The 15,100-nt window shown below is 31.2% G+C and overlaps 1 protein-coding gene across 6 annotated transcripts in view; it reads right to left on the reverse strand.

Moving 5' to 3' along the window:
* Positions 1-1,831: 1,831 nt before the first annotated feature.
* TRIQK (triple QxxK/R motif containing) overlaps positions 1,832-15,100 on the reverse strand; it is a 99,656-nt gene continuing 86,387 nt past the window's right edge. For all 6 annotated transcript variants that reach the window (XM_067017290.1, XM_067017289.1, XM_067017294.1 and 3 more), the window contains 2 exons: positions 7,859-7,944; positions 1,832-2,679 (listed from right to left, as the gene is read on the reverse strand). In XM_067017290.1, coding sequence (XP_066873391.1) covers positions 2,566-2,679; positions 7,859-7,944 — 200 coding nt within the window. In that variant the 3' untranslated portion in view covers positions 1,832-2,565. The remainder of the gene's footprint in view (positions 2,680-7,858; positions 7,945-15,100) is intronic.

Genomic DNA, 15,100 nt, shown 5'->3' on the forward strand with positions numbered 1-15,100 from the left:
AGCAATCATTCAAACTTCATTCACAGTATTCTATAGGTTGTACGTTAAGTCTAGCTGCATTAGTTGAAATTTCTTCTGCAGAAAGAGTATGTTAACAGATAGATCCTAACATTCTGAAAAGTTATTAAATTTTTGTTTTTGTTTTTGTCTTCTGAATTACTCTGAGCAGTGAATTATTGGAGGGGAAAAAACCATGCCTAAAATTTGTATGGTGCCAGTCTCAGATTTATGCCAAATACCACTCACTATTTAAAAGTGTAGTCCCCTGCAGGCCAGATATCACCTCTCTGTCTTCAAAGATTCAAACCAGACTTCAACTTGGGATTTCTCTACAGAGGATTGGCTGCTTCCCAGTTAATGTGAGTTTGAAAAATGTGCATTTCACAACAACATTATTTTGTAGACATACATTGTCTCACTTTACCTGCTATTTATTAAAATCAGAGTTTAGCCTTTGGGACTTACCATAAGTTAATCAGTTAAGTTAGTTATGCTGTGTTTAGGCTAATATTCATTACTATCAGAAACAATATTTTTCCTCCAAAGAATACCTCAAGAGTAGAACAGGATAGTAAAGTTGTTTTTTTTCTTTTTTTTCAGGGTAATGAATTTTCAAACATTTCCAAGAGTACAATCATCTATTTTAAATATTGTAAATTCTGTTATATCTCAGTTGGCTAGTTATCTAATAGACAATTATTACATATCCTTGCATTTAAATTACCACTGAAATTAGAAATAATCTTTATTTTATATGACTGTATTTAACACCAGATGGGAGGGGAAATAACTAAATGAAGATTGTTCACATAAATGTGATAGGAGTGGGGGAAAGCAGTATTTCTTGACATGTGGCATGTCACTCAGGAAAGTAAAAGACCCATCATATCCAAAATGCCAGCTTGGATATTCTCTTGCCACCCACTTCACAAACAGACATACCACATGGCATTAAATGCTGCAACCTTTCCTAAAAATGCCACTTGGATTTGTCCACTGTGGTGAGTGTATAGGAACTCTTGGTCTGTCTCTTAAGTTTGTGATTTCAAGGGGAAGAATCCAGGAAACAGCACTGGCTAAATTTTGCCCTCAGATGTTTGGCATAAATGATCTGTGAGGATACTGGAACTTTTGGCTGTTTTCACACTGATGAAATAAGTTATGCTACTTGAAAAAACTCTACAGAACATAATGCTACACAACCACATTCAGCTATCTGCAAAAGTCTCAAAGACTATCTAGGATATTTATCAATACTTTCTTCTCTTGGAGAGTATGGAAACAATCTTAACATTTTATTTACTCTTTATAATTACAATGTATTTACTATGAAACACCTTATGCACATGTTGCAAGCTATTCATTTTCTATACATATTTATGTAAGGTAGTAACTAACTCTGCTGTGGACACATATTTTTCCATTTTCTAATCTTTATGTATTCATGTGTTATAAAATTATTTAAAAATTCCATTATCAGTAAAAAATACTGAATATATTAGTCATTATACTCCAACAAATGTAAAATACCTTGAAAGATCATATAAACAAAAAACTCCATATGTGAGTAATATAAGACATATATTTTCTTCTACTACTTTTCATGAAAGGGTTCTAATTGATTTAATTCCCAAGAGACAAAATACAATTTTGTAAAACAAATTTGTATTGTTCAGATATAAGAGACAACCCAAGAAAATGACTCTGAGTAGGTAGGACTTCTGCTATTACCGTTGTGTGAAAAAGACTGCACAATTAGACAACAGGTTGCTACATATCTCCTTAACAAGAGGGGCAAACTGGTACTGCAAGCAGACAGGACAACATAATTAAAATAGAATTCCAAGTTTATATTAATAGAGTAATAAGTTAATTAAAATCAAGATCAACTGAACTTTCTATTTACACCAGTTCAGACAGCCCAAGAGGAAAGCAACTCTATTTTAGAGACATATGTGACTCTTTGAGCTTCTGTCATCCAGGTGCCATTTCTGATGGAGCACATGTGCACTGAACAGTTGGCAAAGAAGGAAAAAGATTACTGTAGATGTATGTGCAGATTGTCTCTCTAATGATATAAACTACGTCTGGAAAGAAAGCAGGGCTTCTCTGTAAAATGAAAAATTTCCCATGACTTTTCATTCCTTCTTAGGCTCTGAATGTGACTAGAGAATGTTTCTGTAAATGAGGATATATACTTTTACTTAGAATGTATATGGAACAAAAATAGATTTAGTAATCTGTAAGTGATGGAGTTATACACATAAATTGCCTAAGACATCTGAAGAATTTAGGATCTGTTTTTCACTTTATCTAAATGCACCATGAAGAGGTTGCCTGTCAAAGTAGAAAGATTTATAAAAGTATCTGGTAGCACACATACGACATTACTAGGTAAGGTTCTTTTCTTGATATCCTATGCAACATTTTAAAAGATATTTCTGCAAACTGAAAATACCAGCAGAAAAAATTCAAGATCTTGCTGTCTCAGTACTTCAGAAAGTATTGGTCCCTAGAGATGCTTTTATAAAATTATATCCTTTTCATGCATTGATTGCTGCTCAACTAATCTTCATCTGGTTCCAGATCAGGGTCAACGTCTGTGGACAGTCTGAGATAAAAGAAAGCATAGAAAGCCAGTAGGAGGGCCAATATAGCTGCAAGTAGAAGGCCAACTTCCTGAGGAAGGAAAAAAAAAGTAGATTTGAAATTCATGAAATGAGGTTGGTTAACATTATCATCTTCACGAGATAAAAAAACCACAGCCTAGATTTAATAATCACATTCTTTTTGTTTAACACTTTCTGTCATTAAGCAAAGAAACTTTTGTGCTTGACAATACCTAATATAATGACGAGTACTTCAGTGGGTATAATAATAGATGTGTATTATTATTTTTATTTAAATTTGTGTTTTTCTAATAGTAAAATTAACATTTATAATTTTAATATATTTTCATAGTTTGGATATCAAACTGTTGGATGTAAGCAATGTAGTTTGTGCCTACACAGTTTATCTTTTTCTATTTGAGAAAGAAATAACATTTGAGAAAGAAATAACATTATTTCTTTCTTCAATACATTTATTAGTAGCTATAGCATTTGGACACAGATTCTTTTTTAAATTATCATTCCTTTTCTAATAGGAAGAAACTATTATAACCAGTTTCCAGATTATGTCTCTGTAAACATCTTTATTAAATATTATTTTTTAAACTCATTTTTTAATTCTAAATTCTATAGTTTACAATGTGGCAGAACAAAACTAAGTACTCTTGTCTCATGAAGCATGATATGATATAATTAACACAACTATGAAGGATGGTACTGGATACTTCATTTGGTGATGTGATATGGATTATATTAATCAATTATGTTGAAATAATAGCCAAAAAATTACCACATATACAATGGTAAAAATCATATTATTTTTCAAAAAGTCGATAAACTTATATATATATATATATATATATATATATATATATACACACACACACACACACACGTCATGAAGGAATTTTCTCAATATTAACATATCATTTGGCTAAACAGAAAGAATAAATAGTGCCAGTACAGTATCCTAAAGGGCTTAAATATTCCCTTGTAATTCTCTCTTGCATATCACACCCCTTCCTGACATTATTTTATGGAGAAGCAATTTATTTGCACTTACACAAATGTAGTTTACATTTCAAAAGAATGCAAAATTAATAATTCAACATATGCCACCTAATAAACTTTAAAAACATTAAAATAAATTTGGTTTATAATCAACATGTAATTTTTACCTGGATGTTGAAATTACAAATGGACATTTTATACAGATTTTTAGCTTTATAATTATATTTTTTTTAGATTTGCAAACTATAAAAATAAATATTAATAAAAAACATGGGGTTGAAAGATTTAGTGTCAACTATTTTTGTAAGATTTGATTTCTCAATCTACTCTATCAATATAATGTCAAATTAAAGTGAATTTTTCTCTGTTGCAGTTGGAATACTTTGGCATCTCAAAAGGGCATGGCAGCATCAGACAGGTTTCATTTATTTTCCTGTATCCACAGCTGTGCTCCCAGACCCATCTGGTTACACAGCTACTAATTTTAAGAGGATGTAATAAACAAGTGACACACAACTGCAAACTCCATCTGTTCTGTACAGTGGACAAAAAACTGTTCAACAGCAGTCACCATTCCCATAAGCTTAACACAAGACTAAAGTTTTTACTCTTGATTAGAGTCTGTGATTCTCATCTCATTGATAATCACCTCTAATTGCTGTTTTTCAACTCCTTCTTATCCTTTCAAACAGCCCTGTATCATCTTCATTGTACATTTTCAGAAGATCCAGAGGCATGAAAAAGGGGTTTAAGGGTAGGAAGCAGAGAACGTTCATAGAATACAACTTCAGAAGATCCATTAATTCAATTAAGTCTATTCAACATACTATGGTGTGGGGGGTGAGACTTCCGAAGTATTGGATGAGGAGGTACAGCAAATCATTTGTTTCAGAATGTCCCTATTCTGTTAAGGAGATAAGTATTGTGGGGACTGCATGCTTGGAGGGTTAAAACTATGGTAAAATTTGAAAATACCGCTTTCAGAATTCTGGTCACACTAACCATAACTTAGAGACCTACAGGCATTTATGACTCTCCCCACTCCTGGCCATTTTTAGTTTTAGATCAGGAATAACAAAGAGAACAAAAATAATGCTTCCAGCTGGCTCATCCCAAGGGGTTGTTAGCAGGATCTGGTTGCCATTTGAATATTTTATTTATGTAACAGACAAATCAAATTTCTGATCCTTATTTTTTACTATAATAACTTGTTTCTAATAAATACTTAATAAACAAATATAGATTATCTTTTTTCCTTCTAAATACTAGGAAACACAGGTATTTGCATTCTAAAAAATTTTTCCCTGATGTTGCAACTCTTGAAAAATAATCTTCAAATTGAACAGCAACCAAATAGCAAATATTAGTTGTGCAAATATTTTTTTTAGGTGGTACTCATTACTGGGTCATAAATTATGACATTTTTTTTTTATATTGGTAAAAGACACGAACTAAAAATAGCCTCTCAATAGAAATAATTCCACATTTTGAAGAAGTGATATTCATATCTTATTCTGAATCACTACTGTTCCCTGAAATTTTCTATCACTAAACATACATTTATAAAAAAGCACTAGAAGCCCGTGAGGGTAAGTACCCTATTGTATAATTTTTATATCTCTAATCCATGATTTCTCAATCATGTGATTTCTTGTAGAAATTCCTCCAAGACAATTGTGTCTTATTCATCTTTTTGTCCACAGGTTCTACAACATTGTAATGCTCATAGCAATTTCTAAATAAATGAAGGATTAAGTCAGATTAATTTATGTACAAGGTATATTAAAATTATGTAATGTTTTGAAAACTTTACAGCAATAATATCCATAATACTATCTTCACAGCACAACTAAAAACATTTTGTAATATGTAGTATAGTCACACAAAGCAGACTTAGTTGAAGTAGGGGATCTTTAGGCCAATGACAAACATCCAAGGATAGTCTTATTTATGCAAACCAGTAATAGCTAATTCAAAGAAATATTTATGTTAAGTGTATTATTTAACTCTTCTGACTATACTGTGAGGTAAATGGCATAAAATCCATTTTACAAATGTGACAGTTTAGACTCAGCTCAATCATTGTAACAGTAAGAGGAGTCATGTGATTCTAGGCCTCTTTCGTGTTCAGTTTTATCATTGTTGTTATTTTTCTATTCCTTGCAGCTGTTCATATATTCTGTAGATTTAAATTATTTTAAGAGCATAGCAATGATTCGTTCTAAAAAATAAGTAGTAAAGTGATAAAATATTATAACATTATGGTCATCCTGTATTAACTAGATAAGAGTCAAACATGTTTGATGTTCATTAATCCTTAGTTGCTTCTCTGACATTATCAACATGGATAAAATCACTCACTGGGGAAATTAAATAGCATTAAATGGCAATTGCTGAAAGAAACTTCGTTATTTAAAATACTATGCTAAAATGACAAGGCAATCAAAGTTTGACAGGGCAAACTAATTAGTATGCCAGATTTGAAATGTAAAACACCTCCATGGTTCTGATTCTAAAAAGTTTCCTATTATTTTAATGGACTCTTTACATAAATTTTCAAGCAAAGTAAACAGTGTTTAAAGATAAGGTTTTTGTTTTTCACAGGTTTACAAATCAAAATGATATGCTAGTTTATTAAATAGGAGCTGTTTTTGATGTCAGAAACTTTTCTGTACATACTTTAAATCATAAATGAAATCTAAGAAAAATTATTTTCTCATAAAAGATAAACAAATTCTATACTGTTTTTAAAAAGACATTAGATTTCACTGTAAGGTAGACTTATACTAGGAATATGGTTATTCCTCAAGTTAAAACCATAGCAAAAATGATAAGAGCAAATGAAATAGAGGATATATACAGGAAAGTGGTATATATCAATAAATGCATGGCTGCACTATTTTTCAAATTCTAATTTGCATCTGCTCATTATACTGTGCCACAAGTGGAGTGTGCTACCCCAATATTCTTCTAACAAGACAAAAACAAAGCCCTGTATTGTGAAAGATAAAAATAAGTGACATATTGCTTTCCTGGAAAATGACAGACAGTGCTCTCATTACAAGAGACAATCATTAGGTAACTAACTGCAAAATAAGAAACTAACCACTTGTTTTAGAAAGTTTGTGTCATGGAAATAATTTTAAAGATGAATGAAATTTCACATGAAATTAGAAGAAAACTTGAAAAGATTAATCATCTCTCTTTCAAACAAAAAGGCAATTCACTTTTTTTTCCTTTCGTTAAAAACTGACACACAGCACTAACTGAGGAGATTGTGCTGTGAAAACATACTGCAGCACACAGCAATGCTTGATCAAAATCAGTAATCAGGAGTAAAAAGAAGGCAGTGTTTCGTGATCATAATAGCAAATTCTGGAAGACAACCAAATATATCATCTGGCAGTTCAACAGCTGTTACAGCTTGGTAGTAATACCTTGGCATTTGCTATAAGCTATAACTTAGAAAAATTGATTTTTCATCTGCCAGGTAAAACCCCAAATCTCCTCTTAACATTTTAATATTTAAATAAAATATATGTACTAGTCACTTTACTTTTGCACATTTGACAGTAGAGCCGTCAAATTAATTTTTCTATTTATAGTTTAATTTTACTCGAAACACGTGGCAGAGTTGACATGAGTAACAATGTAAATGTAATTTTGTTGGACTTCATTGTGCTGGCACATTGGATTAACATCTGCTAACATCATTCTCAGTTGCTTTTATCCCTCTTAAGCAGTTAAAATACTGGTTTTCTAAAAGAACAAGTTTGGGAACATCATTAGAATTTCATCATAGAGAGTACTGGCAACAAAAATAATACATGTGTAAACTTACATATATTAACGATCTAAGTATATACAATTATAATTAAAAGTTAAACAACCATAAAATGAAACTTATTGATAGTGAGAAAAGTTTTTGATCCAGGCCACATATATCGCTGAAGTGTTTGAACAATAAATATAGTAGCTAGAGAAAAAGTAAATTGCAACTTTAAGTGTAACTGTTTCTCTTAAGTGACATTAGGTCTTATTCTAAGACCTAATAAAATCTTAGAATGGGAAGGATGTTTCTCATTAAGTAAATTCTCTTTAAGAGCCTTTAATCCTGGCATTTGACTTAGATTTTGAAATGCCATAAAACATTTAGAATTCAACATTTATGCAATCCAGTTTTAGAAAATGAGATGGCATGCAATATATCAAATTTTAAAGTTATCAAATACTGGTACCTTTATTCCTATTGCTGTTTTCTTTGCTTCTGCTTTTAATTTGGTGGCTCGTAAAATAGGTTTGGTTTTTTTATAATCCTGTTTACCTAGAAAGAAATAATTTCAGACAATGAGCTATAATTTAAGTTTAACAGCCATCTGAAATGTCAAAGAACCTTTAAATAGAGTAAAACTGGGAGACAAAGTTGCAAAGTAATTCCCGGTTATGGAAACCATAAACTGGTCACCCTAAGGTCAATTTTTCCTTCTCTCTTACTTTTTCAGGAAGAAGATTTGACAGACATCTTTGATTTGCTGTGCAGTGAATATCAACAAAGATAAAAAATTCTTTTAGAGAATAAGATGTTTAAAGCAAAGAGAGTAAACCTTTAGAAGCATTTGGAGACATGTGGAAATAAATGAAATTACATAAGATCCCATTAAATAGGTAAGGTTAACTCTGTCTTCATAATTGAAGAATAACAGTTCATTAGAAATTTATTTTATTATGGATATATTAAGTATTCAATAATCAATCTGAGAAGTATCCTCAAAGTTTCTCTAAGTAAGAAACTAAAGACTGATCTGTAAATAATTAACTTTCAGTTGCTGAATTCTTTAGAAAAAAGTATTTAACTTTTGTTTGCTCTCTGTGGAGGACAGAATAAATATGGCTAGATAAATGATGTAGGATAGCTATATTTAGACATTCGTTTCAATGTTCTTTACCACATTTAACAACCAAAAATGAACAAAACTGAGTTAGTGTCCCAAATTTGCTTTTTTTGTGTATACCACCTGGTGACCCCACTAATGGGTAACAAGAGCTATCACACACCCTGTGAGGAAAACAGATTTAACAATAACAACAACAAAAGCATTGACTGGAATAATATACTTTTTTTGTTAACCAAACTGTTAGCTAAGAATTGGGTCAAATGAGTCTCAAATATAATCATATGTCATTCTGAGTGGGAGTTAACATTTGACCATATAATCTCTTCAACTATTTTATATTCTCCTATTTGGCCTTGTTGTTTCCATTTTATTCCCTTTCTTTTCAAAGGTCAATTACTTTCCAAAATTTACCCCTGTAGTCTATCAAAATAATACAACTGCTAACTTTAATTTCCACATCTTCCTCACACTGAAGTAAACCTGAAAGCAGTTTATCTAAAGTATACCATCAAAATTTAATGTGCAATATATTTTTTATATGTGTTTGCTAATGATTCAAAAGTAACTTTAAAATTCTATATAGATTTTTAGAATTAGAAATGCCAGGGAGAAGTGAGACAAATGGATGGGAGGATGAAGAAATGCTATATCTATGTTCATTAGGCACATAAAAGTATTTATTTGGCTGAAGAGTTATTTTTTTTTTTTTAAGAAGTGTGCATGCTATTTCCTTAACTGCAATGGTATAGCAGTCATTCTGGATCTATGAGCATGCAGCAGCTTAAAAAATATTATTTGATGATGGGTTTAATGATCCAGAAATGAGCCAATTGTAAAAACATATATCAAATGATCTAAATTTAAATTATGGAATGAAAAAATATAGAAAAATATTACTCTGACCCATTTTAAATTAGCAACATTTAATTTTGCTGAAAAAATCTTGACAAGTGTTCACTCTGATTTCACATCGCAACAGTCAAACTATTCATGTCATTATTCCTGCTGAGATATAAACAGTTCAGAGCAATGAAACTGGTGACACATCAAATGTCTCCACTCAGGGTTACAAAGCAAGTTTCTAATGAGAATTTAAAAAGAAATTTCAATATTATAGATTTGAAGCCAAGAAGTCATTTCTTATGTTATATGTGCCCTATAATAAACTCTGGGTGCAACGGGGACAAAATAAACAAAAGAAACGATTATCTTAACCAATCTGCTTTTTGTAGACATATGCAATATTCTGGATGATGTGTCTGTCATAAAGCATATTCAAATATGCTTAAAAGACTCAATGTTAAAGTGAGATTTTATCATTCTACTTCACTTGCCATTGGTTAAATAATGTGTTCTATTTCAATTCAAGTCCTATAATCTCTTAAAGAATAATACATCTAAATTTATATTAAAGTTGATATGAACATTTGAAGCAGTATTTATAATAGACAGTTTTAAAAATTATTACACACCTCATACTTCTCCAAATAGTGCACCTGTCATTAATGTAGCATTCTCCTTGCTGACTATGATATCCAAAAGTATATATTGCAAAACGTGGTTTCAGTCTACTAAGTAAAAATGTTTACAGGGTCATTTTTAAGTTCTTTATAACTAAAACCAGATCCCTCCATTATACCCAAAAAGATATTTAACATTTTAATTTTTTATGGCTTCATGAAAAATACCTATGCCCACATGATTGTAAAAAATATATATAAAATAAGAAGTTCCTGCCTTCTGAGTACTTACACCCAGGAAAAAACACATTTATGTAATCTAGATTTTATAAGTAGACAGCTTTTTAAATACAGTTGGATCTGATTTTGGTTATATCAATAATACAATAACAAAAGTAGCAATTTAGCAATTGCTTATTACATTTTATATGAGAGAAATTGAAGCCTACAAAGCCAATGTGGGGCCTCAAGCATCTCGTTTCTCTCTTCTCAATTACACCATTCATCACAGTTCTGTATTTTAATTTCCTATGACATAGTTTAAGTAACAAAAGCTTTCTCTCTCATCTCCACACTTTCTGATGGACTGATTTATGCTTCTTCCCTCCAATATGATCCTATTATATTATTTCATTATATTTTATTTTTTACTTATCATACAGTGAATATAACTTTTTTTTCCTTTTGGTATACAGTTCTATGAATTTTAATGCTTATGTATAGATCATGTAATTACTACTATGATCAAGATATAGAAAAGTTATATCATTTCAAAAAACTCCCTGGCACTAACTTTCTAAACTCAACCTCCTTTCTACCATAATTTCTGGCAAACACTGATATATTGTCCATTTCTATAGCTTTGTCTTTTCAATAATGCATCAATAATGTGACAAGGGCTTCTTTTATTCAGCATAAGGCCTTTAAATTTCACCCAAGTTGTATGTATCAGCATTTTATTCTTCTCTATTGCTGGTTAGTATTCCATTATAGGAAGGTACCAGAACTTGTTTATCCATTCACTCATTGAAGTACATTTGGGTTATGTCCAGTGTTTGGCAAGTATGACAAGAGCTACTATAAACACAGGTATGCGGGTTTTTATGTGAACATAAGTTTTCATTTATCTAGGGTAAGCTTGCTGAGTCATATGGTAAGTATATATTTAACTTTGTAAGAAATTGCCAAACCATTTTTCAGAGTGTTTGCATTCCCACCAGCAATGAAGAAGAGTTCTGATAGCTTTGCATCATCACTAGCACTTGGTATTATTGTATCTAGGTTATCTAATTTTTTAGTGTACAATTGTTCATAGTATTTTCCTATAATCCATGTTATATGTGTAAGGTTGATAGTAGTGTACACTGTCTTATTACCAGTATTAGTAATTTGTTCTTTTTTTTCCTTAGTCTTAACTACACAGGTTTTTTCAATTTTGTTGATCTTTCTAAATAACAAATTTTGGGTTTTGTCTATTTTTTTCTACCATTTTTCTGTTTTATATTTTGTTTATTTCCACTCTAATCTTTCTTATTTCCTTCCCTCAGATAGCTTTGAATTTAGTTTGCACTTTTTTTTCTAGTTTTTTAAATAGAAATTTAGGTTATTGATTTGAAAGCCTTTCTTCTTTATTAATATAGTCATTAACAGGTATAAATCTCCATCTAAGTACTGCTTTACATCATTTCATAAGTCAGCCAGGAGAAGAAGAAAGATACACAAAAACACTTGTAGATATATCTACCTATGCAGTTACTTTTACTGGTGTTAACTTATTTTTTCTGTATGTGGATTCTAGTAACTGCCTTATGTACTTTCATTTTAGCCTGGAGGACTTCTTTTAGTGTTTCTTATAGGGCAGGTGTACTATTGACCAATTTTCTGGTTTTGTTTATCCAAGAATATCTTGATTTCTCACTTTTTTGAAGGACAGTTGTGCTAGATGTAGAATTTTTGGTTGATGCTCTTTTGCTTTCATCACATCATATATAATGAATTACTTTTTACTTTCTGCTTTCAAGATTTACTCTTTATGTTTGACTTTCAGCAGTTTGACTATGATGTAGCCAGGTGTGGATCTCTCAGTTTATCCTTCTCAAAATGTTATGAGGTTCTTGGATATACAAATTAAAGTTTTTCATCATGTTTCAAGAAGGTTTTTATCTTTTAAATATTCTTTTTGTCACTCTCTCTTCCTCTTCTCATTCTGGGACTATTATTATGCATAGACTGCTATGCTAGATAGAGTCCTATAGGCATCTATGGCTCTGTTCATTTTTGTCATATCTCATTCATTATTTTTTATTCATGTTCCTCAGACTGGATAATCTCAGTTAACCTCTCTTCATGTTCCTTGTTTCTCCTATAAGTTCAAATCTACTGTGAAGCCCCTCTAGCAAAATTTTTACATTGGTTATTACATTTTTTCAAGTCCAGAATTTCTATTTTTTATATACATAATTTACATTTATATAATAATATTTTCTATTTGTTGATACATCATTCTCATACTTTAATTCTTTAGACATGGTTTTCTTTATTTTTTGAACATATTTTAAATGGCTGATTTTAAATCTTTGTCTAATAAGTCCAAGGTCTGAACTTGCCTAGAGATGCTTTCTATTCTTTTTCTGTGTATGGACCGTAATTTGCTGATTTTTTTGTGTGTTTCATAATTTTTGTAGAAAACAGTTTTCTACAAAATAATGTTATGTAGCAACAGTTAAATAACCTAATGTGGCAACTCTGCCAAGCAGATCTCCCCTAGGATTTGTTGTTGCTGCTCTTTGTTCTTCTTTTGTTGGTGTTACTGTTTGTTTGTTTAGTGACTTTTATGGTCTAATTCTGTAGAGTCTGTATTCTTTGTTATATGGAGTCACTTAGCTTGATTTTCATCTAATAACTGGACAGGCATTTTCTTAAATGTCTTTAACCAATAAATCTTCCAGGTTTGTTGAACAGGTGTTCCATACTTTGACAGGACTTTATAATTCTGCGTTAGCCTTCACTTCCTGCTAGCTTCCTCAAGGTCGGCAAAAAGTGAGAGCTTATGGCCGTTCCAGGTCTTTACTGGAGATGGCATAGTTCTGCACAGGTTCATGACTTTCTAGATTCCCAAGAGTCTATGTCAGAGATTTTAAAAGACACTATGAACATCTCATTTCCCAGTTTTAAAAACAATTTTAGGTCAGCCTTATGCTAACCCCAACTAGTAATGCTGCCTCGGGTAGTCGTGATGTTAAATGCTTGCCACTGATTGTTTTTGCCAAATGCCATCAAGAAAGGACTCTTCACACAGAATGAGCTCTAAGTCAGGTCAAATAAAGACAACTTCTGAGAACGGGGATTTTCCTTTTCCGTGAGCTCTCAGACACGTCAAATAGAGACAGTTCTCAGAGGATGGGATTTGGGGTAGCTCCAAACCCATTCTGCCTCTCCAGTGACTTCAAGTTGCGCTTTTTCATGACTACTATTGTTGCAAAGCTGAGGAGAGGAAGATGGGATTAAGGCAAGTTGAACAAAACAAAGCTTGATGTTCTTACTCAGAGTTAGCTGTTTTTCTCAAATAAACACTCTTTGCACTGTTTTAAATTTTTTGAAAATATGTAGATCTCTGAAAAAGTTGATTTTGACAATTTTTTGTCATTGTTCTTGCTTTTATAGAAGAGCAGACTTTTGAGGTCCTTACTTTCCATTCAAGAAGTGCTTCTCTTCCATCCTTTTACCTTTAATCTCATTATATTTGAAGTGAATTTCTTATCTATAGCCTATATTTACAGCAGTTTATAAAATTTCAACCTGAAAATCCTCTGTCCTTTCATTGGTATGTTTAAACATATACATTTAATGAAACTATTAATGTATTTTTATTTAGGTCTACCATTTTATCTTTGTTTTCTTTTTATTTCCTTTGATTTGTTTCTGTTTCACTTTTCATGCCTTTTAAAGTTATTTGAACAATTTTTAATATTTTGTTTAAATCATATATTGTATTTTGATATATCTCTTAGAATAATGTTTCAATAGTTTCCCAAGAGTTTACAAAATATACATTTAACTTTTAAGAGTCTAATTCAAATCAATATTTTATTCAATTTCCTATTTTTAAAGATATTCTACATTAAAAAAAAATTAACATGCACAATCCAATACATTTCACATTCTAATATAATGGAAACAAGCAGTACATTGCTTTGCAGTGCTAGTTTTACTAGTTGTTTATCTCTTTTGACTTTGCTGTACTTATATTTGATTTTCTTGGACATGTGTCATAGGTTAGGAAAGTTGTTTCTATACAGTTGACTTTCAATAATTCAGGACTTTACTGTGACGAAGTGAGAGAGTGGCAGGGACATATATACACTACCAAATGTAAATTAGATAGCTAGTGGGAAGCTGCCGCATAGCACAGGGAGATCACCTCTGTGCTTTGTGACCACCTAGAGGGGTGGGATAGAGAGAGTGGGAGAGAGGGTGATGCAAAAGGGAAGAGATATGGGAACATATGTATATGTATAACTGATTCACTTTGTTGTGAAGGAAAAACTAACACACTATTGTAAAACAGTTATACACCAATAAAGATGTTAACAAAAAAATTCAGGACTTTAAATGTCCACAGACAAAGAATTATACAAGTGAATATACTATTGTAGCACAGATGCATTTTCCTTAAAAATGCTAGACAAGACACTGGTGTTCCTATTTGATGCATGTTCTTATTATAGCTTAACTGTTTTGCAATAAAAAGTGAAAGGCGCATGCATAGTTAGAAGGACTATTATACTTTGGTTACTGAAACTTTATATTCATGATAAAAACTGCAGGTTGTCCTTAGATAATACTTGTATTTTAGTTCTGGAATAAAATTTCTAACTACACTTCTCTTGAGTTTTGTGTTCAGTTTAGTTGAAGAGTATCTGTAAATTGCTAGATCTGTACTATTAAAAAGTTACATTAATATTTTAACTATTTAGTTGTATTAATAGAATTTTCTTGATACTGTAAAACCAAAACTAAGTACAGGAATAAAACAAAGTTCAGGTTGATAAACGATGACAAATGCCAGTCTTAATCCTCAATATCAATTACCTTCGTCAAAACAGCCATAACATTCTGTTTGATT

The sequence above is a fragment of the Kogia breviceps genome, chromosome 17, assembly GCF_026419965.1.
Source record: "Kogia breviceps isolate mKogBre1 chromosome 17, mKogBre1 haplotype 1, whole genome shotgun sequence".
In the NCBI taxonomy this organism is placed as follows: Eukaryota; Metazoa; Chordata; class Mammalia; order Artiodactyla; family Physeteridae; genus Kogia; species Kogia breviceps.